At 45.2% G+C, this 23,900-nt stretch overlaps 1 protein-coding gene across 1 annotated transcript in view; it reads right to left on the reverse strand.

The window, feature by feature from the left end:
• The window catches only part of DNAH1 (dynein axonemal heavy chain 1), a 148,729-nt gene that overhangs the window by 113,705 nt on the left and 11,124 nt on the right, over window positions 1-23,900 (reverse strand). The window contains exons 8-15 of the mRNA XM_066617083.1: window positions 22,729-22,886; window positions 14,459-14,670; window positions 12,378-12,676; window positions 11,324-11,474; window positions 9,505-9,698; window positions 5,901-6,126; window positions 3,699-3,818; window positions 993-1,075 (exon numbers count right to left, since the gene is read on the reverse strand). Coding sequence (XP_066473180.1) covers window positions 993-1,075; window positions 3,699-3,818; window positions 5,901-6,126; window positions 9,505-9,698; window positions 11,324-11,474; window positions 12,378-12,676; window positions 14,459-14,670; window positions 22,729-22,886 — 1,443 coding nt within the window. The remainder of the gene's footprint in view (window positions 1-992; window positions 1,076-3,698; window positions 3,819-5,900; window positions 6,127-9,504; window positions 9,699-11,323; window positions 11,475-12,377; window positions 12,677-14,458; window positions 14,671-22,728; window positions 22,887-23,900) is intronic.

The following is a 23,900-nucleotide window of genomic DNA, read 5'->3' on the forward strand; positions in this document are numbered from 1 at the left end:
ACTCCATATGTACATCCATGACCTGCTTCCACGTGTAGAGGGTGGGCAGAACTGAGTGGGGTGGGCAGTACTGGGTGGTGATGAGGTGGGGAGAAGGGCAGACTAGGAAGGGTGTGGGTTTGCTGGTAGTAGTGCCCACAAAGTCCTATCCCCTTTCTTGGGCCCAATCCACCTTCATGGATCCACATGGACTTGCACCAGCATATCACTAGCGCAGGTCTGAGTAGCCCCATCAGGCCAGTGTGCACTTACACCAGGGTGGGAGGGGAGTTGGACAGGTGGAGCAGAGCTCCACTGGATCCTGCTCCATGTCAGGCCAGAAGGACATGGAATCTCTCAAGTCTGCGCCTGCAAAATAGCAGGCACAGACTTGAAAAGCCACATTGCAGGGCTTGAGGCTTGCCCTGAGGAGACCTCTGGCAGCTGCCGCAGGGCCATAGGATGCAGAGGTAGCCGCTTTGGTGCCGCTGCACCCGGTGGCAGCAATGCCTTTAGGATTAGCTGTGAATTTCCTGGGGGACAGGAACTCTCCTTATATGCAAGGCATAAATAGCGTCTTACAAAGTAGGTGTCCGACTTGCTATATTACAACCCAACAGTGAAAATGCGGCAGCATCCTGGCAGGCAACTTACAACCATGAGCAATTGTCAAATCCCTGTGAGTGCTATACAGTATAGCTGCAGAGGAATATGCAGTCTCACACTGTGCAGCCAATGAATTCATTGGTTTTTCATGAGAAACAAAGCAAAAATAAAGGTCTCCGGTTAGCTAAAAAGGTCAAAAACGACAAGATTGCCTCAGCACTTGTCCTGGAAGCTGGTTCCACCACAGCTCCTGCATCCGAATAAGGTAGTTCAGTGGGCACCTACTCTTCCTGCCTGAAGAGATTTGCTGAAGCCCTCTGATGTGTAAATAAAGCCCCAAGGCAGATAATATGGTAACTGAAGCCAAAGGTCTTGCTCTGACTGCAGGGAAAATGCCTTGTGCTTACTTGTCATTGAAGTCGTCTTGTGTCAAATTGTAGAAGAAATCCTCCATGACTTCATATTCTTCCATGACCTTGCTTATCAATTCCTACAAAGTGACAAAGAGAGGGAGGAGCAGAAGGGCAGGCTTTAAGTACCTAATGAAAATGTCATTCCATTTGGAGCATATTATTGCACAAAAGAGTCTACATAGCAGTAGCCATTGTATTCCCCTAATACTGAACTAGTGTCAAACAGGAATATCTCCACCAACCCCCACCCTCTAGTTCAGTGTTTCTCAAACTGTGGTCAGGACCCACTAGGTGGGTCGTGAGCCAATTTCAGGTGGGTCCCCATTCATTTCAATATTTTAATTTTAATATATTAGACTTGATGCTACCATAACATGTGACTGCATTTGGGGAAAAGTTACAGACCTGTACTTTAAACAGACTACTATGTATATGGTTTTAACAATGAGAGTAAATAGGACTTACTCCTGGGTAAGTGTAGGTAGGATTGCAGCCTAGGATTGTTTAAAGTTTCCCTGCTCGATGATGTCACTTTTGGTCATGGCAAAATGGCAGATGCGCTTCAATGTCAGTAAGTGTAACGTCATGCGCATTGGGGAAAAAAATCAAAACTTCACATATAGGCTGATGGGTTCTGAGCTGCGTGTGACAGGTCAGGAGAGTGATCTTGGGGTGGTGGTGGATAGGTCGATGAAAGTGTCGACCCAGTGTGCGGCGGCAGTGAAGAAGGCCAACTCTATGCTTGGGATCATTAGGAAAGGTATTGAGAACAAAACGGCGAATATTATAATGCCGTTGTACAAATCGATCGTAAGGCCACACCTGGTGTATTGTGTCCAGTTCTGGTCGCTGCATCTCAAAAAAGACATAGTGGAAATGGAAAAGGTGCAAAAGAGAGCAACTAAGATGATTACGGGGCTGGGGCACCTTCCTTATGAGGAAAGGCTATGGCGTTTGGGCCTCTTCAGCCTAGAAAAGAGGCACCTGAGGGGGGACATGATTGAGACATACAAAATTATGCAGGGGATGGACAGAGTGGATAGAGAGATGCTCTTTACACTCTCACATAACACCAGAACCAGGGGACATCCGCTAAAATTGAGTGTTGGGAGAGTTAGAACAGACAAAAGAAAATATTTCTTTACTCAGCATGTGGTTGGTCTGTGGAACTCCTTGCCACAGGACGTGGTGATGGCATCTGGCCTGGATGCCTTTAAAAGGGGATTGGACAAGTTTCTGGAGGAAAAATCCATGACGGGTTACAAGCCACAATGTGTATGTGCAACCTACTGATTTTAGAAATGGGCTATGTCAGAATGCCAGATGCCAGGGAGGGCACCAGGATGAGGTCTCTTGTTATCTGGTGTGCTCCCTGGGGTATTTGGTGGGCCTCTGTGAGATACAGGAAGCTGGACTAGATGGGCCTATGGCCTGATCCAGTGGCGCTGTTCTTATGTTCATGACATCACTTCCGGTGGGTCCTGATAAGATTCTCTTTCTAAAAAGTGGGTCCTGATGCTAAATGTGTGAGAACCACTCCTCTAGTTACATCAATATGTTATCAGATTAGTATGAATATGGAGTCAAGATCAATACCTTTTATGGTAGACAATTTATTAATGTGCCAATATCCATAAAAGAGTATTGAACTGGAAGCTCTGATAACAGGATAAGAAATTCAAAAATTCTAGCCACTTTTGCTATTGTCGCCACCCCTCCTACCCCCATGACATAGGCATGTGCTATACTGGAGTCTGTGGATATTTTTGGTGATTAGGCAGCTGCCTGCCCAATTTGAAGGCAATGCAGTTCGCAAACATGCATCCAGACACATGCAGATGCCTGAAAGTCATCTGGGTGAAATGTCAACATGATGGCTTAAAGCAGGGCTGTCTAAACTTTTTAGCAGGAGGGCCCCAACACTGTGTTGGGGGCTGGGAAAAAAGAATGTATTTACATTTAAAGTTTGAATAAATTTACATAAATGTATTAGAGATGGAACTTATATGAGTGAATGAAGGTCTCGCAATAATTCAAGTCCTATAAAAGACTGCACAAAGCAAGGTTGGCCTTTCCTTTGCTGCCACTACCGCTTCATAGATGTGAAACAGTAAGCAGCGGGGGGAGCTCTTGGCCCACAGCTCGCATGAAAGATCAAACACTTGGCCCTCACGCTGAGAGAAGTCGCACTGGGCCAGCATGGGCTCCAGCAAGTCTCCAGAGGGCCAGAGGCTCATTGGAGACTGGAGGATCCCCGCAGGCTGGATTTGGGGTCCCCAAGGGCTGCAAATAGCCCCCGGGCCAGGGTTTGGGCACCCCTGACTAAAAGTCTGCTTTCCATAGCTTTGATAGGCATAATACGCATGAGCAGCACACATCTGCTGCACTGTTTTTAACAGTCCACATCAGCTTAAAAAAAGAGAATATGGAAGTAAGCAACCTCTCCAGGGTTTATCATTTAAATGAATATGCAAAGTCTGTCATTTTGCTTGCTAAAATCTTCTGTGTAACTGAGAAATCGTCTTGCATGTTCTTCTACCAACATAAGAGGATTCAGTTAAATGTGTGTACTTACTGGATCCAGAGGGTAGACAGCTGTTGAACTGTAAGACACAGTTCAACTCAGACACTCTGTTGCCTTCCCATTATCCACCACATTCTAATTATTTGATCCCACCTCTCTGGTCACATGAACCTTACCTCCTGGGCTTTCTGTTTCTCTGGGATTCCTTTCATCCACTCCCGCAGCTCAGCTAGTTCCTCAATGCTGTTTGGTTTCTCATAAATTTTTCGGCTGATGGCTTTGAAGACTTCGCAGATCTGCAGAAAAAAGGTGGTGAATCTGTGAATGCTAAGGTTAAAATGAATTGTAGATGTGTTCAGTGAATTGAGTAAAAAATATAGGAGTTCTAGTCCTATAAGTCCACTGTTTTTAACTAATGACTTACAGCCCAATCCTATCTGGCCTGGCAACCAGGGCTCCAGTAGCACTGAAGGGGCTGCAACTGGATCCTATGGATGCCAGGCTAGAGCTGGGAGTCTCCTTGGGGCAAGGGAGTATTTGCTCCCTTTCCCCAGGTAACGCAGCCGAGGCAAGCAGGCACAGAGTAGGACATGTCAGGCCACCCAGCTTGGGAAAGAAGACAGGATACGGTGCCAGGATATGGCCCCCCCTCCAGGGCCCAATCCTCCCCTCCCCCCATCCAGTTCTGCCTTCCTCCCCAACCTCCCCTGGCCCTGAAACACCTCACCACCGGGTGGGGGTGGAACTCAGCACTGGCTGCTCCTACGGTGTCCTCTTTTGGCGCTGGGCCCAGCCCCAACTGGCACTGACCAATGTCAGTGGCCCTTCCTCACTAGGTGCCGCAGACATGCCTGACAACATGTTTGCAACAGCAGGAGCAGGCAAATATGGATGTAACACGGGCACCAGACCAGATACAATCAGGCCCTTGGAGCCCAATCCTGAGCCCCTCAGTGCTGGTGGTACAAATGAACCACTGGTGCTGGATGTTGCAAACGTGCACGTCTGTGGCACCTGGACAGGAGGGGCCACCCATGCCAGGCCAGCGTCAGTTGGCACTGAACCTCAGCACCACTCAGAGGCCCGGCTGGGTTTCCAGCAGCACTGGCTGACAGTAAATATAATCGGGGCACAGGCAAATGGGGAGTGGGTGGAACAAGGTGGGGGGTGGGCAGGGGGAGGAAGTAGGGCAGGACTGACAGAGCTCTGCTCTGCTGTATCCAGACCTCTGTGTCAGGCCTTCCGCCCAACACAGAATGTCTCAACTCTGTGCCAACAAAACAGCCGGTGCAACTTGAGAAGCCCTATTGCGGGGCTTGGGGCTTCCCCTGAGGAGATCTCAGTTGGCTGCTGCAGTGCCTCAGGATGCAGCTGTAGCCACTTTGGTGCCGCTGCACCCAGATGCACCGCTGCCTTTAGGATTGGGCTGTTAATGACTTCCCATGACTTCATGACAAACACCTATGACTTTGCTTGCCTCCACAATAAGCACCAATGATGAAATTCACATCCACTTGGCAGTGTAAATTCCTGTAAGACCACTGTTTTTCACCAATGTCTTAAAACAATGTTAATTCCTCTTTTCCAGTTGAAGGTACTGCCATTCAATGGAAAGGATGAGTACTCAGAATTCCTGAAATGTAAGCCGAACTGTTATGAGAAACCTGGTTATTGCCCAAAACAGCAGTTCCATGTACTCCCTGTGTCTCCATGGTAACACTAGTGAAAGAAGGTGTGTAAGGTGATGCCATCATGGTCAGTGTTTCCTTGCCCTCAGGCAGCTGTCAATGAAGTGGGGTGGGACCAGAGAAACATTGACCACAACAGTACCACATCATGCATCTTCTTTAATCAAAAAGCATTAGTGAGGGGAAGTGAGGAGAAACATGAAGTGAGGGCCAACAAGCATTCTCATAATGTGTGGTTTGGGCAGCAAGCCTTGAACATCTACTGTGTAAGCCTTCATTTGAAGACAGCAAGCTAACTGTAACTCTCAGATATTTAGAGACAAAATAAGAATGGCATATAGCACATTACAAACGCTATATTAAAAAAACAAAGATGATAATTTTAAAAAGAATGGTTTTGCAAATGAATTTGCTTAGAAGATGACAACAGAAGAACCACCAGCATTTCTATGCTATTTTTCTCTACTGACCCTGTGGTGCAGAAGCATTTGATTTGATTGGTTTGTTATATCTCCAACCCAAACAATTCCCACATTTATAAATACATGCCAATAGAATTCAGGAAGGGTTGTTATGACTGCAGCTATAAATATTTTCTTGTATCCTTGCAACTGTAAATTTCTCAAAGTAGCTACAAAAGAATTTCTTTTGCTTCTCTCCCCAATGATGAGCACCAATGATGAAACTCACATCTTCCACTTGGCGGTGTAAATTCTGAGCAAGAAGATCCAGCATAGAGGTGGCCAAAGCTTTGCATTTCTTGGATAGATTTTGCCTTACACCTTCAACACTGAGATGGAAAGGACCAATAACGATGGAGCCTGGCAAACTGTTGTCCAGAATCTCCTTTTGTGTCAAGTGCTCGTTGACTCTCTCTCTCACTTCTTGAGCAGGGGGACACTGAACTTCATAATCCCTAGAAAGAGTCAGAAATCCTCTTAAAGAAAGACTCAGTCTCACACTACAAGTGTGGATGGGTGAATTGCTCCAGAATATACGCATGCATTTACATTTATAGAAATACTCCATGTGAACAACATTTTATTTATGAACAGAATATGCAAAAAAAATTCCTTTCTAATGAAAGGCTTTGAGGTCCAGCAGATTTGCAATTGCAACTCAGATGCCACTCAAAAACCTTTAGCCCTCATGTGCCATTCAATAACCCATGATATATTGTCAGAGACAATGGGTTAGACATGTATATTGAGAGGTGAAGTCAAGGGGATTTGGAAAGTGAATATAGGAGTGCTGCTATAAGTTGCATTAAATTTCAACATTCAGCTTCTAAAGTATCCAATGATTATCTAAGAACTAAGCTGCCTGGAACAAAGCTGGCCCATTCCTTGGTGACTCCAGAACAACTAAACCAAGGGCAGCCAGACAGGCCATGACTCCCAAGACAACAGAAGATCAGTGATATGGAAGCAGATCAACTAGTGGCATCATATGAGACAGAGAAGGAGAAGACAGAGGCACAAAAGGAGAAATCAAAGTGCAGGAGGAACAGCAGAGCGCAGGATTACCTGGAAAGTATTTCAATGACACTCAGAGCCCGTCATACTTTTGCTAGTGAAAACTGAACAGCAGCCCCATTCTATTTGTTTGGGAGCATAGCTGCCATGTACAAATCCAGGCTGCTAGCATGCCATCTACAAACATGCAGAGAGAAGCAGTCAATCTGAAAAATGTACTGTCCACGATACAAAAAGGAAATAAGCACAAAGCAAACCACTAGGTAAGTATTTAAAGCAGAGAGAGAGAGAGAGAGAGAGAGAGAGAGAGAGAGAGAGAGAGAGAGAGAGAGAGAGAGAGATGACTTTGATCAGTTTCTAGATGGAGAGAGCAAGGAGTTATGGGACAGGCTGTTTCAGGTAGAGAGGTGGAGGAGGGGCAAACTTTCTATTTGCCTGTATGTAACAAACTTCAGAAACAACAAGTATCTTCTGCTTCCTTAAAAAAGCTAGTCATATACATTTTGCAGATGTCTCTATTGACTGCAACGCATTCTGATTAAATAGATTTTTGGGATTAATGTATACTTCTCCCCCCCCCCCTTTAATCAGGTAATTGAGGGTTAACTTTATAGACAAACGAAAGGATAAGAGAATTAAAGAATTATCTTATTTACCAAAGAACAATTCAAAGAACAAGCAGGAAATTAGATTGTGTGAGAGTGGCTATGATGATGATTTACAATGATATAAGTTTTTGGTTATTAGTATAAAGAAATTGAATCTATTCTGCTGCAGCTCAGGATTGCTCTAACACAAAAGGAGAGATAGATCTTTACTCCTAACACTGGGCTGAAGAAAGGTGCTAAGTACAGTACTCCTAGAGGAAAAAACTACTGTTGGTGAAAACCAAAATGGTTGCATACAGCTCCAAAAAGATCAGTCCAAACTGGGTGAATAGTCAATAAAATGGCACATGCTGTTCAACATACACAAGTGTAAAGTGAAGTTCATTGGGGCAAAATGTCCCAACTTCATATACACATTGACAGTAATGCTGCCAGGTTGCTGTGGGGTACCACCCAGCCCTAGGTCCACCCTCCTCCATGGCTTCTGCTGCCACTAAATACTGTGACTTCAGCTATCAGTTGCCAGCCCCATATACTGATAGAGTCTGAGCTGTCAGTAACTAAACAGGAAAGAGATCCTGGGTTGTAGTGTATTGTTCAATGAAAATGCTGACCCAGTATGCGCTAGCTGTTACAAAGGTAAAGTGCACAGTAAATAACCTAGGGCGCAATCCTACCCTGCGCTGGAACAGGCAAGCCAAGAGGCTTGTGCTATATCCAGCGCAGGATAGGGGCCCAAGGCGGCTCAGTCAGAGGCAAGGGGAAACTTTTCCCCTTACCTCCGGGTAAGGTGCCTTTGCCCCAGTGGGTCTCCTCAGACTTCCGCCACCTCCTGAGGTGGTTCAAGTCCAAGGAGTGCGGAGTGGCTTCATGCCGCTCCAAACTCCCCGTGAATGAGGCTTGGGATCCAGCATAAGTGCTGGATCCCAGCCCTGCCTCCCATTCCCCCCACCTTCACCTGGGGCTGCCCACCACCCGCCCTCCCCTCGCCCAGGAATGCCTCTCTTCTGCTTCCTCCCCGCCCACGCCAGAGCCTTGCGCCAGCCCAGCTTCCTTGCCAAGGAAGCCGGTGAGGAGGCTTGTGTCAGCCTCCGCAGGCTGGCACACCTCTAAGCACCAGTCTGGTTTCCTCCCAAGGAGGCGCAAACATGCATTAAGGCACATTTGCGACCCTCCTGGGCCGGCGCAAGGGACTTGCGCCAGCCCATGGGCACCTCAGGATTGCACCCTGAGATAGTTTGCAGTTTCTTTTTAAGTACATTTGGGGGCAAACCCAGCTGGGTTGTTGATAATGTGTGAAATGAACGTAACCGTTTTAGAAAAGATAAAAACATTCCTTTGCACAAATTATGAATGTTAATATTCATAACGGAAGTGTCAGGCTGCAGTGTATTTGCATAACTCTATGGAATTTAGGAATGTGTTTTTTGTTAATTGCGCCGAGTCACAGAATGGAACTAACGCGGATAAATAGGCTCCACCTGTACTTTATTCTTAAAATTAAATCCATAAGCAGGGTCATATATTTGGCATCTTCAATGCTAATGATACATGTACCCAGGTCAATTACTCCCTGAGCACAGAGTGGTACATACTTTATACCCCAACCCAGTGCAAATTCCTCTGTGTTGATGCAGTGAGACTAGCGCGTGCTGCGATGTGTCCCGTGGGGGAATTTAGCAGGTGCTAGGTCTCCTTGGGGTAAGGGAACATTTGCCTCCTTGCCCTGGGGAAAGCCCTAGCCCTGCAATGGGTCTACACAGACCTGCATGAGCTATATGGCTGAGGCAAGTCCATGTGCACCAGTATTGGCAGCTCAGGCCTGGGAAGGGGGATAGGATGCTGCGCACACTGGCATCGCTGATCCTGCACCACTGCTGGGCCCAATCCGCCCCACCCCCATCACAACCCCCACTGTGTCCTGCCCCTCCCCGCCCTTCTACTGCTCAGCATGGAAATTTCTGAGTCGGGCATGTGCTGCTGTCCTTCTGCTGGCATGTGTGGGCATATGTGGGCCAGCATGTGCCAGCACCAGCAACTGCTATGCCATCACAAAGTGCTTTAAGGCACTTTTGCGACAGCAGGCACCTGTGCAGCATGTGCTGTGCTGCACACAGATAGGCCAGGGTTGTGCCATCAACAATCCACCCATCATGTTTCTAAAAGAACCTCTTACTCCTGTCCCTGTTATTCCATTTGAACTCTACTCACTTTAGGAGACTGTGGATATCTTGGTTATTCAATTCTAAGTACTTTTCATAATTCATGGCATATGCTTGGAGAGGAATCAGTGACTTGCGGATGCATGTACAGATGGTATTGCGCTGTTCTTCAACAGCTGGCTCGTGCAAGCCCACAGACTCTAACAATGGCGTGCCACAGATGAATATGTTTTCAAGCACATACTGCAGAGTGACAAAAGAACAGTCATTCAGCAAAAGCAGAATTGCAGCCTGCTTCCATTTTTGCCATCAAGGCAAGCTGTACGACATGAAAACCCACTGACTACTATACTATCGAAGCTCCCCCTTTTTACCGCATACTTCAGTGAAAACTCATTTATCCAGAGGAACTGTAGGGCTTAATCACAGTCAGGATTTGCTACATGATAAACACTGTTCACTACAAAGTTGGGATGTCACAAGCTTCATTTATTTATTTAAAAATCAGCCCTGCTTGTCTTTTAAGATTCAGAGCAGCTTCACAATATGAACAACTAAGGATCCAATCCTATCCAATTTTCCAGTGCCAGTGTAGCTGTGCCAATGGGGCATGCACTGCATCCTGTGGTAGGGAGACAGTCACAGATGCCTCCTTAAGGTTTGGGAACATTTGTTCCTTTACCATGGGGTTGCATTGCGGCTGCACTGGTGCTGGAAAATTGGATAGGAATGGGCCCTAAAACCACAAGAATTAAAATACTTAAAACAACAAATAGCAGCAAAACTAAAAAAATAACAAGAGCAAGAGATTACAGAATATCATTCACTAGGCAGGTCCACAAAGGCTTGCCAAAGATCTTAAACATGCACTGAAAGGTCAGAGTCAGGGTCCTCCTGCACCTCACAATACAAGGACCCAGCAATAGTGTACGGTGCCCCAAATGAACCCCTCATCATGCTATCCACGGTCTGTATTGAATGCGACCTCATCTCTGAAAGCTGCACGAGACTGCAAGCTTCGTAACCCAGCTCTTGGAAGAACCAGCACTGCATTTTCCTCAGCGTTAAAAATGTTAGCTGAATAAGCTTTTTCCTGAAAAATCCTCCTCAACATCCACTCTGCTAAAAGCTTTCAGATTTTATGTCTGTATATGAGCTGCTCTATGAGGTTTGCAGCCCAAACTGAGCTTCATCTGACATTTCCTGGAGCCAGAAAATAGCAGGATGTGAAATCAAAGCAATTTTTCCTTCCCTGCATCTCAGAACACATGAATTAAAGAACGGCACAATCCTCCCGTGAGGAATGGGGCCATAGCTCAACAGTAGAGCACCTGCTTGGCATGCATATTTTCCTGGCTCAATCCCTGCCATCTCCAGGTAGGGCTGGAAAAGTCTCATGTCTGAAGCCATAGCCACTGCCAATCACTACAGACAATGCTGACCTAGTTGGATCAATTGTCTGATTCAGTATAAATCAGCTTTATATGTTCAATATATGAACATAAACTCTTTCATAAGGCAATGACAATCAGTAACTCTGCTAGGTTGCCTTCCCATAAGCATCCATTTCACATGGATGATAAACAATAATACCATTTTTGAAATGGTGAACTGGCCTGTAAATCTCTGGCACCCCACTCCTAAATATTGTGCTGATTTACAGTGTTGCTCCTTGCAACACTATCTCTGAAATGCAGGCATGATATCATGGTACAGCAACTGACAAGCAAAGCCAACTTCGTAGTACCTCTTCCTGATATAAGCATCTATCTTTAAAACAACAGGCCATTGTATAACTGTGTAGTTCTTACAGGATGCGTCTTGTCACCACCGTGAGAAGGCATCTCAAATTCCCCAAGGTAACTTACTTTCTCCAGTTGTGGAATGGTGTGAGTAGCCAGGATGCCCTTATTAAAAAGAGAAACAAGTGTTGTCTCAAAGTTCTCCAAAGGTGTGCTGAAATGGACACCAGTATTGTCCAGAACCAGATCAACAATGAAGAGGGGATTTTTTCGTGGCCTGCACAAACAGAGAATAAAAGAAATCTGAAACATAAGAATTGTTATCAGCAAAAATTTATTTTCAAATTTAATTAAAAAAAAAAAAAGATTGAGCTAAGCAGTCTCAGAAACATTAAGACCCTGATCCAGTTCTACCTTTTGTTGACATACCATTAGGACAGGACTTTTCAAACTGGGGCGTCACAATGCCCCAGCCTGTGAGACCTGGCTACTTTCCCCTTAAGGGGCAGGGGCAGGGGAAGCAGCAATGTGATCCCCAGGGTCGCATCGCTAAGGGGGCTGCAGGACTGGGATGCACCCACCAGTCCCTGCAACAGCTTGTTGAAGTTGCGGAGAGCCCTGCGCGAGTGTCTGCAAGGCTCCCTAAGGCTTAAAAAGTGAAAGTGCAGCAAATGCACTCCACTTCCAGTTTTGCGCCACTCACTTCTGGTGTTGCCCACTCACCATTGGGCAACAACAATGTGCAGGAAACACTGTGGTTTTGCGAGCACCTGCATGTTGTTGTTGCTGCCCAGAATGGCTACAACTGTGAACGGGAGGGGTTGCTTACATGGTGCATTGTGGTCTATGGTACTTACTATTTTGCCCACCCAGAGCTATGTTACTGTGTTGACAGACCGCAGAGTGCCAAAGGGCACTGCATGTGGCAGTTGTAATGTGAAAACTCTTACATTACAGCTGAATCTACATTGCCTTGAATTAAGAGTTTCACTTTGGCATCTGTCAAACAGGCACTAAACATGGTGTTAACTCAGGACAGTGTCAGAGAGGCAATTGTAAGAAAATGATGGAGCAAATGAATGTCCTCAAGATCAGAAACCAAATGTTCAGTCTATAATTAGGATACAGTTACAAATATACTTTTCCTATAAATGAAATGTCTCTTCATTTCTCTCCTTACTTGTATGGGCTGTTAACAAGGTCATCTGTCCACACCATATTCTCAACACAATTCAGAACGCTGTGGCAGGCATCTACAAAGAGCTGGGTGAAGTTGGTCAATGAATCCTGGATCAGGTAACGTACAGAATCCTGTAACATAAACTTGATAAGCTCCATCAGTTGATGCAGTTTGGACATCTCGTATACTTCCCATTTGGTCTCATACAGGTTGTACCAGCCTTTACCGATCTCCCTCAAACTGCTTCTCACTGCTATCTTTAGAGTATTGATCCAAGTATCCTTGAGAAACATCGAAATCTAAAGGAAATGTTTAAAAAAGTTAACCACAGGGCCAAACTACAGGTAGAAAACATAATAAAAGACAAAATTATAGATTAAATTTATAGAAATTTATGAATAGAAATTATAGATTAAAAAACTATAAAGAACAAGCTTTGCTGAAGGAGCATCAACATGTTTTCTGCAAAGGTAAGTCCTAGTCCTGTCTCACTAACCTTCTAGAGTTCTTGTAGCCCAATCGTATGCTGCTTGCCTGCCCCATGGTACAGCAGTGCTGAAACAACCGCTGTTATATTCTGTGGGACCAAGGAGGCAGCCTGAAGTCTCCTTGGTAAGGAAACCGATGTTCAGGGTAAGGGAAATGATGGTCCCTTACCCCATGTCAGCATTAGCAGCCCCTATGGGAGTACTCAAATTTGCACCAGCTCCATAGCCTGTGTAGGGCTTTCAGGCACAGGAGAGGGAATAGGCTTCGGTGGCAGCCTCTGCCGACATCTCTATCCCCCTCTCAGACCGAAACCACCTACCAGGGCGCCCTCCCCTGCCCAGTTAGGCCCCCTCCCCGCCTTCCCCCCATCCTACCCCTGCCCAGGAATGCCCAGCAGGGAACTTACTGTCCATTGCTCCCACTAATCATCCCACCAGTGTGGAAGCTCAGCACCAACTAGAGCTAGCCTCTCTGCTGGCACCATTCATCTCCTGGCCACTGCAAAGTGCACTTTTGCAATACAGCACTTTTGCAACTGCCATTGCATGTCAGTGCGAGAGAGAGCAGTACTGCCCAGGCATAATATTGGGCCCTCAGAAAATGTCAACAGGCAGGTGGGTAGGGGCAATCTAGCTGACATGGTATACCTGGATGACGAGTTTTCAAAAAGTCTCTCACCAAAGGCTCTTGAGACTCTTAGCATTTTTGTAATAAGAGGCTGGCCCTTTTATGGATTGGTAACTGGTTAAACAATAAGGAGCAGAGAGTAGAAATAAATAGGCAATTTTCATAAGAGAAGTGGGGTCCTCCATTGATCCATATTGAGATTTTTTGTCCCAATAAATAATTCTGGTCGCCATACCTTGAGAAGGATATAGTACAGATATGAAGAAGTGGAAAAGGTGCAAAAGAGTGCAATCAAAACAATCAGACGCCTGGAGCACCTTCCGCATAAAGAAAGTCTACAATGTTTAAGAATTTTTCATCTTAGAATAAAGGCAATTAAGAGAGAACGTGACTGAGTCACAAAATTATGTATGGTGTGGAGACAATGAAATAAGAGAAGTTCTTCTCTCTCACAATTCTAGGAACAGGAGTCATCCAATTATACTGATTGGTGGAAGATTTAAGATAATAAAAGGAGGACGGTTCATAATTAGTCTGTGGAATTCATTGCCACTAAATGTGGTGATGGTCACTAGCTTGAATGACTTCCAAAGAAGATAGAACAAATTTGTGAACGACAGGTTTGTCAACGGATACTAGTAAAGATGGCCATGTACTACCTCCAGAAATATGGCAGTATGTTTCTTAAGATCAAGTGCAAGAGAGCAATGGGAAGAGAGAAGTATGTCTTCCTTTCCAGCTTGTGGGCGTCCCTGAGGCACCTGGACCATCATTAGGGGAAACAGGATGTTGAACTGAATGGGCCTTTGGTCTGATCCATAAAGAGAATGGAAAACACTGACTGAAATAAGTCTTTAGCGAAGCTTAGATACTTAATCAGGAGTTCTCATGTACAGCTGCTGCCTGTTTGGTTTTTATACTTTGCATAGGCACATCTCTGCAGAATCATTCCCCCACTGTCATACCTGGGAAAAGGTCTGTGTCTGGATCTGTTCAAATTCCTCTAGTCGACCATACTTAGTTAGTGTGGAATGGAACAGTGACATCGCTGCAGTTTTATTGCACTCATCCCGTACTTGGCATAAAGCCATGATGACTTCTGGTCGTGTCAGGAGGGAGATGAAGGTAAAAGCTTCTTTTTGCTCATTAAATGGGTATTCTGGGACATCAATAAGACCTAGTGATAAAAGTAGCAAGACCTATTGAAGTAGCAAGAGTGGTCTCATAACAGTTTTTATAACAAGTACAATGGTTAAAACAATAAATACTGATTTTCTTGGTGCTAAGAAAGAGCCTCCTGCCTTGGTTCCAATATGAAGCAGGCCTACATGCATGCTATTTACATTAGAAAAATCAAGCATGTAAACCCAACTCGTACAATAGGTTTTTTGTGTGATTTGATCCTTCATTGTTAAGTACAAACTGGTTGTGTTACCTACAGTATGTTTTTCAGAGTACAACTTTGGTCCCTATCTACAGCCTGTTTCCTTTAAAGCAGAGATCACACCACCAGTATTTCTCCTCCTCACCACCAACCTCGTGTATATTTCTCTTTTCTTTAAATTAGCCTCTTCTTCTCCATTATTCCAACCTGATACCTGAAAAGTTTCTTAAGAACAAAACTTCAAGGCACATGCCTAAATGGCCCAACACTACCATTCTCCTTGTCCTGTAGACCAGTGATTTTCAACCTTTTTCAGCTCACGGCACACTGTCCAGGCACTAAAATTGTCAAAGCACACCATCAGCCTGTTGACAATTGTCAAGGCACACTGTACTGTGGGCAGAGGGCTCACATCCCCCAATGGCTCTATTAATAAATGACCCTCCCCCAAACTCCTGCGGCACACCTGCAGACCATTTGCGGCACCAGTGTGCTACGGCACAGTGGTTGAAAATGACTGCTGTAGACAATGCCTGCTGTCCTTTTGCTGTGTAACTATTATAACCAACATTCTGCGCCAAGAAAGGTTGGATTTAGAAGCTTATATAACTTATGAAACTGAAATGAAATTGCATATATCTTATATCTCATTTTTCATAGAAATGGATAAGGAGCCAAGGTCAAGCACTGAAGGACCTTTCCCTAATCACGGGAAATTCTAATTATCCCTCTCTCTGACCTCTGAGTTTTCACCAATCATTGTCCATAAGCTTTAAGCTTAGCTCAGTCCCTTGGAGGCTCCAGGCAGGGACTTGCTTGATTGCATCCACTGGATGTCATACTAAACACCTATGAATACCATAAAACCTGCTTTATCCAAAAATTGTGGTGCATATTAAAAAAAATTCTTATTACTACATTTGCAAAAAAGGAATACACAATACTCAGAGTTACACACTGATATGGACCTATATAATCAATAGTCTATATCAGGGGTGTCCAAACATTTTGGCAGGAGGGCCACATCATCTCTCTGACACTGTGTCGGGGGGGCCAGGTAAAAAAAGAATTTACATTTAAAATTTGAATAAATTTACATAAATGAATATATTAGAGATGGAACTTATATGAATGAATGAAGGTCTTGCAGTAGCTCAAGGCCTATAAAAGGCCTTCCACAAAGCAAGGCCACCCTTTCCTTCTCTGCTACTGCTGCATCACAGATGTGAAACACCGTAGTGGAGGAAGACCTCGTCCCATAGCTCAGATGAGAGGTTGAATAGTTGTCCTCACACTGAGAGCAGTTGTGTCGGGCCAGTATGGGCTCCAGCAAGTCTCTGGAAGCCAGAGGCTCATTGGAGTCTGGGGGCTCCCTGCGGGCCAGATTGGGAGCCCCCGGGGTTTGGGCACCACTGGTCTATATAGTTGATAGTCTATATAGACTAATGTAGGAACTCAATCCAATCCTCCCCCCCACACACACACGGGGGGGGCATGTGGATCAGTAGGCTTCGGAGGGGAAAGGAGATTTAAATTCCCTTATCCCTCCATAAGCCAACCACTGTGTGATGGGTCCCATGGACTTGCACCAGCTCTTTAACTGGTGAAGGTCCGAAGACAGAAAGGTGATGAGGAGACTACTGATGGATAGGATCCAGTGTGAGCCATCACTACTGGATCCACCCCCTCTTGCAGCCTCCCTCCCAGTTTTGCCCCCTCCCTGTCCTCATTGCTGCCTTATCTACTCTGGCAGTTGTGCCAGATCCTGGTGACAGATGGGGAGCACTGCCACCTCTTGCAGTAGTGCTCCCAAAATGATCACCAACTGAGCACTCTGTGCGCAAGAGCCAGCATAGGTCCCATTACACAAAATACTCTTTTTTTACGTATCCAGGCATTTCTACCCACCTATTGTCTCCCAAAGGGGTCCCCAAGGTAGCTCACAATTAATAAATAATAAAATTCAAAGAGTAGGTACTCCAGCGTATTCAGGAGCAACAGTTACCACAGTCCACCTGTCTTGTTAATTGAGTGCAAAAGATACAAATACGTGATATACAAAATCTCTTAATAACAGTCATGTCCAGTACATATAACCAGTTTCCTGCTGACATTTGATACTTCTATAATTCCTCTGACTCTGGTCCGGATTAGACTATTTCCTGCCATATTCAAAACAACAGCAAAGAGAGTTTTCTCTGATACTTTTGATCCTCCCCGAGAGCTCCTGCCCTCCTCCAAGTATAACCTGAAGCTTCCCACTGTTGCATCAGTCTCCAACTCTGTGGCATGTGATTCTTGGCTACCTGCCCAGACAACTGATAAGCTTGCAACAACACTCCCTTCTAATGAGAGAGCACTATCTCCTAATACTGAGCACTATCTCCTAATACTGAGCACTATCATTTCGATACCGAGCTAAACAAACGCATTGGCAAAGCAACTACCACGTTTTCCAGACTCAAAAAGAGAGTATGGTCCAACAAGAAGCTGAAAGAACATACCAAGATCCAGGTCTACAGAGCTTGCGTCATGAGTACACTTCTGTACTGCAGTGAGTCATGGACTCTTTGCACACAATAGGAGAGTAACCTGAACGCTTTCCACATGCGCTGCCTCCAACGCATCCTCAGTATCATCTGGCAGGACAAAGTTCCAAACAACATAGTTCTGGAACAAGCTGGAATCCTTAGCATGTATGCACTGCCGAAACAGAGATGCCTGCATTGGTTTGGTCATGGATCCCAAAGGATCTCCTCTATGGAGAATTTGTGCACGGAAAGCACCCTACATGTAGACCACAGCTGCAATACAAGGACATCTGCAAGAGGGATCTGAAGGCCTTAGGAGTGGACCTCAACAGATGGGAAACATTGGCTTTCAAGCGTCCTGCTTGGAAGCAGGCTGTGCAACATGGCCTCTCCCAGTTTGAAGAGACACTTGGCCAACAGACTGAGGCAAAGAGGCAAAGAAGGAAGGCCCGTAGCCAGGGAGACAGACCAGGGACAGACTACACTAGCTTCCAGTGTGGAAGTGATTGTCACTCCTGAATCGGCCTTTTCAGCCACATTAGACGCTGTTCCAGAACCACCATTCAGAGCACTATACCATAGTCTTCCAAGACTGAAGGTTGCCAACAACAACAAATCTCCTAATAAACAAAAAAACACAGAGTCCAAAAATCCTGAGGAACTCAATTGAAAAGGATTCAGCTACTCTGGAAAATCTTTCTTTGGAAAAGGCTCTAGGCAAGCTAAAACATTTTCCCAACCTGCGAATTATGGGGACTGATCAAGCTACTGGTGGAAAACCTTTTAAGGCTGTCCCTCTAGAGCAGTGATTTTCAACCTTTTTCATCTCGTGGCACACTGGCAAGGCACTAAAATGGTCAAGGCACACCATCAGCTTTTTGACAATTGACAAGGCACACAGTGCTGCCAATGGGGGCTCAGATCCCCCAATGGTCCTACTGATAAATGACCTCTCCCAAATTCCCGTGGCACAGCTGGGGACCATTTGTAGCACACCAGTGTGCCACGGCACAGTGGTTGAAAATGGCTGCTCTAGAGTCCCAGTTCACGTATGTGTCTCTTGAATGACAGGAACAAGTAAGAGAGCTCAAAACGAAGGCAGTAAGTCAGCCTTCGAATCTGTTTAATGCTGACGAAACAGATGACACGGTTGCTTCACATTCCATGATGAGTCTATGGAGGATCTTCCAACGCAACCGGAGGCTGCTGGGGAGGAATTTACGGAAGTTAGCTTGATTCAACAACCTCCTGCTAACTTCAATGATCAACCTGCAAGAACGAACCTCATGGGACCTTCCCCTTTGGAGTGCCCAGGGAGAGATAGTCAACCAATCACAGAGCCATAGGATGAGACCCCTATAATCCTTGTAGAACATGTCAAGAATCCTCTGAGGAATGCTTTGCCCGGCCCAGAGGAGATTGTAAGTACTGGAAATGCCAATCAGTGCCTCTCTATTGTCTCGCCACAAAGCAAGAAGCCACCTCAGAAAGCTGGCTCTCCCCAGTGCGTGACAAGCTCCCGGGCTATAGATCTCTTGTTGGAGCTTGATATTGGTGAGGATACACTAACCAGTGAGGCCCTGGAGGCGTTTGGTGTCCTCTCACGACAGGCCCAACTGCAGATGATGTAGAGAGTAGAGTTGGTCTGGCATGAAATGACAGCCATTGCACTAGCTGCCTGCCCCACTATACCAGCTAAGAGTCTCTACCTCCTTCTTGGGACGCTCTCCTTCCCATAGCTGTGCGACCAAGACAATCAGGATGGAAGTGGATGTGCATTGCCCTGGCACGAGTTTGGCGCTTCCAGCAGCACCAGTCACTCCAGTGTTACCCTCCTTGAAACCAGCTGTTCAAGAGTCTGCTGATTCTCCTTAGGAGGACATTGGGAAAAACTAGCACCATTGTCGGATAATTGACATTTAGCCCCTTCCTCTGTTTCAGAGGCCAGGGCCACCCTTAAACTTTTATCTTGAAATGTGGCAGGTTGTATTAAGAAGCTAAATGACTTGGATTTTACATCTTTTCTGAGGTCCTTTGATGTAATCCTAGTCCAGGAAACCTGGATGGTGGAGAGTGTCACTCTGCAGGGGTATATTTCTCATTCTCTACCAGTGCTAAAATCTAACCCTAAGGGCCGTCCCTCTGTGGGTCTCACGGTTCTGGTCTCAGACTACCTAAATTCAGATCTGTTACTATTGGTGGACAATCTTTGCAAAATCCAGGTCATCAAAGTGGTATTACCTAAATTAGTAGTTATAATTGTAAACATGTATATGCCAATTATGCTAACTAACAGCCCAATCCCATGCACGTCTACTCAGAAGTCAGTCCCATTTGAGTCAATGGTGCTTACTCCCAGGAAAGCATGGAAAGGATTAGGCAGTAAGGCCCAAAGGGTTCAACAATGGAGCTATTTAGGCCAAACCTTGGAAGACCTGGAGTACAGATTTCCATGAGGAACCTCGATAGTTTGTGGAGATATGAATGCGAGGGTAGGACAGGGGGAGGGATTTTTTATAAAGCCTTAGACATTCCTAGAGATTCACTGCTCCCCCCCCCATAGGTTCCTTTACAAGACATTGAAAAGATAAATTGATTAACCCAGCAGGATTGTCTCTGGTTAAACTAAGTGGCTAATCAAATCGTATATGGCTTAATGGCCTACATGACTTGGGTGATATTGGGGAGTTTACATACATCTCTCCTTTGGGCTCTAGTGTAATAAATTACATGATGATCCCTATCTCCATATTGCTGCATGCTACAGAATTTCGGGTGGGGGAACCCATATTTAGTGACCACCTGCTGCTGATATGCCACTTTGATTTCGAACCAAACCCTTTGAGCCAAAAACTGCTGGGATCTATGAGACACACTTCAAAAATCCTTCCAAAAATCCAGCTTAACCACTCAAGCAATTGTAAAGCTTTAAGAGTTACTCACGAGGGAAGTAGTGGGCACAGTGGGATCTATTTTATCAGACTCAGTTGAGCCTGGTAAAAAGATTGAGTTGTATGAGGAACTTGTTGAGGTTATAGTGTCGTCCCTGGGGCAGGCACCAAAGCAGTATGAGCCTCGTCATTTTTCTCACTGTCAATTCCTGCTTGACAAAGAGTGTCTTGCTCTAAAGCAGCCATTTTCAACCACTGTGCCGTGGCACACTGGTGTGTTGCGAATGGTTCCCAGGTGTGCCGCCGGAATTTGGGAGAGGGTCATTTATCAATAGGACCATTAGGGGATGTAAGCCCCCATTGACAGCACAGTGTGCCTTGTCAATTGTCAAAAAGCTGATGGTGTGCCTTGACCATTTTAGTGCCTTGCCAGTGTGCCGCCAGATGAAAAAGGTTGAAAATCACTGCTCTAAAGGCTAATTGTAGGAAGCTCTATAGGGAATTCAGGGAATCTGAGCAAGCCGTGATGTATGATTAAGGCTTGTTTCAATGTAAAGTACTGGGCCCGGTACCCTGTTCTTATGAATGATATCCTGGGCCTGGAACAGGCGGGATTCAGAAAGGGCAAATTCATCTTAGATCACTGTATGGTCCTCTCTCATCTTATCAACAGTCATCCCAGGCTAATGGCAATCTCTTTGTGGCCTTTTTGGACTTAAAGGGTGCTTTTGACACTGTTGTTAGAGATATTCTGTGGCGCAAACTTTCCCATTTGGGAATGGATAGAAGACTCCTCATACTAATTAGAAAGTTACATTCAGATAATAGCTGCCAGGTAAGAGTCTCCCTCAGAGGCAACCTTTCACAGCCAATTCCTGTTAATAAGGGGGTGAAACAGGGTTGCACTCTGGCTCCAATCTTGTTTAACTTATTTATGAACTACCTCAATAAACATCTTAAAGAGATCAGTGCCCACAGCCCCAAAATAGGCTCCAATCATATACTGCTTCTCTTATATGCTGACGATATGATTTTACTGTCAACTTTGAGGGGTAGGTCTGATACATTTGATAACTTGCTGTATTGACTATCTTAAGAAAAATGAGTTACACCTAAATTTTGACAAATCTAAGATAGTTGTATTTGGCAAATTTCGGAAACTTCTCAATTGGTCTTTTGAAGGGAAGGTTTATGGAATAGGTAAGAGAGTTCAAATACTTAGGGATTTATTTCCACCATAAGCATTCTTGGGCTATGCATTGCAAAATGGCAGTGAATTTAGCCAAGGTTATGACCCAAGCGATCATGCGCTTCCATTTGACCAGGGATAACTCTTACATTCCAGCTGCACTGCTTGCCTTTAATGCAAAAACTATCTCCCAGCTCTTATATGGAATTCCAGTTTGGTTATCGGCCCGATTGCACAATCAAGAGAGTGCAGGTGATGTTTTTACATAAGATCCTAGGGGTGCCACGCTGCGTAGCCTATGCAACTCTTTGTTCGGAAGCAGGACAGCACAGATTGAAAACTCTGGCATGGCTTAGACTTTAGATACTGGTTTAGAGTGTATCACCAGTCAGATCAAGCTAACCTGATACGGGGTCTCTTACCCGATCCCCCACTTTTCCCAGGCTTAACTTTATTGAGTAAGAAAATCTGCTCTATGGGGCTCTCCACAGACTTGTTAGGCGCATTACCCGCAGGACAGGCCTATAGAGCCTTGAAACAAAGGCTCCTTGACATTGAGCAGCAGGACATTTGTAACAATGCCTTCAAAATCTGCTCTCCATTACATCTCCATCTTTCTATTCTATCCGGAAGGAGGCCTATACATTTTGACTTCTTGGAATGCCTCCAAGAACGAAGGGCGTTTACCCTAGCGAGATGTAATGCCATTCCATATGAGCAGCTATTTGGAAGATATAGAGGTATTCCAGCGGCAGACAGAGTTTGCCTTTGCAGGTTGGGTAATATAGAAACACTCTCTCATATATTATTATATTGCCCAATGTATCAGGATCTTCGTATAAGTTACTTATCACCAATCTCGGCCGCTCTCTGGGGTCGGAATGATCAGAATAAAATTGTGTACATACATAGTGGGGTAAATGAGGAGCTTTCTGGGGTGGTGGCCAAATATATGAGTATGATAATTAAGAGACGTATTTCTATGATGGTCACCAATGGTTGATACGTGGCAGCAAGGTCTGGTTGGTCAACTGATTCATGTATCCCTCCATCCAATCTTTTGTTTTATACTACTTGGATTTTAAACATGCCAATAAAGGTTTCTTGTATCTTGTAATAACAATCAACTTTCTCTCCATCATTTTAAGTCATATCCTGAAGTTAACTACAACAAACAAAGCCATTTTCCTGAGAAATGTATATAGACTGGAAATGGATCTTTTTCTGCTATGCCACTTACCCTTCTCTGGTATCTTCTCCTCCTCTTTCTCAGGCAAGGTAACATAAAAGAAGGTCTGAGGCTTGGAACTGACAATTCTGTCAAAGTTAATCTTGTTCATGGTACGTTCATAGTCAAGGGACACTTCCTTACCCAAGAGGTCCAGTTGACCTAAAAGGCTGAGGATAATTTAAAAATGAATTAACAGAATGAATGTCGACCTCTCACAATGACCTGGAATGAGACAGTAAATGATGCTGAAGGATCAAGAGCCAATGGAGCAGGGCAGTGTGGCACTTAGGTCTCCATTGCTACTGACCTCAGGGAGACAAATGGGAACAGCAATTCAATTTTTCTTTCATGCTCCTCTCTGGAGTTATTTTAATTGTCAGGCTGCAAAGTTCAGTGGCAGCACTGGATGCCAAGGGAGAGAGGTAAGCCCTAACCATCCTCCTCTTGTGTGCTCCCATACAATAGAATGGAGCTGGTCCCAACTCACAGCTGCGATACAAGGACATCTGCAAGAGGGATCTGAAGGCCTTAGGGATGGACCTCAACAAGTGGGAAACCCTGGCCTCTGAGCGGCCCGCTTGGAGGCAGGCTGTGCAGCATGGCCTTTCCCAGTTTGAAGAGACACTTTGCCAACAGTCTGAGGCTAAGAGGCAAAGAAGGAAGGCCCATAGCCAGGGAGACAGACCAGGGACAGGCTGCACTTGCTCCCGGTGTGGAAGGGATTGTCACTCCCGGATTGGCCTTTTCAGCCACACTAGACGCTGTGTCAGAACCACCTTTCAGAGCGCGATACCATAGTCTTTCGAGACTGAAGGTTGCCAATACAGGTCCCAACTCCATGGAGGAAGCAGACTGGGCAAGGCAATGGATGGGCATAGGGTACTCCCCACCAACTTGCTGTCTCCCCCAACTCACCAACTGATGCAAAGCTTTCAATTTGTGTCATACACAGGCTGTCCCTGCAAAGGGTGTACTGGTTTATATGTGTTCAGGACTACAAGCTTTTCTCTTCAGTGACTATTCCTACCTTATCCCATTGTTTCTTATAGAAAATCCCCCTCTTTAAATCTTGGACTTAAAGACTGTATACATGGACAGTGGTCCCTATTAACCCTTAATTACTGTATATTATTTTTTTAATTGGGGAAACTCCCCTTTATAAGTTATTTCACTGAAAGACT

This window comes from Tiliqua scincoides, chromosome 2, assembly GCF_035046505.1.
Source record: "Tiliqua scincoides isolate rTilSci1 chromosome 2, rTilSci1.hap2, whole genome shotgun sequence".
NCBI lineage: Eukaryota > Metazoa > Chordata > Lepidosauria > Squamata > Scincidae > Tiliqua > Tiliqua scincoides.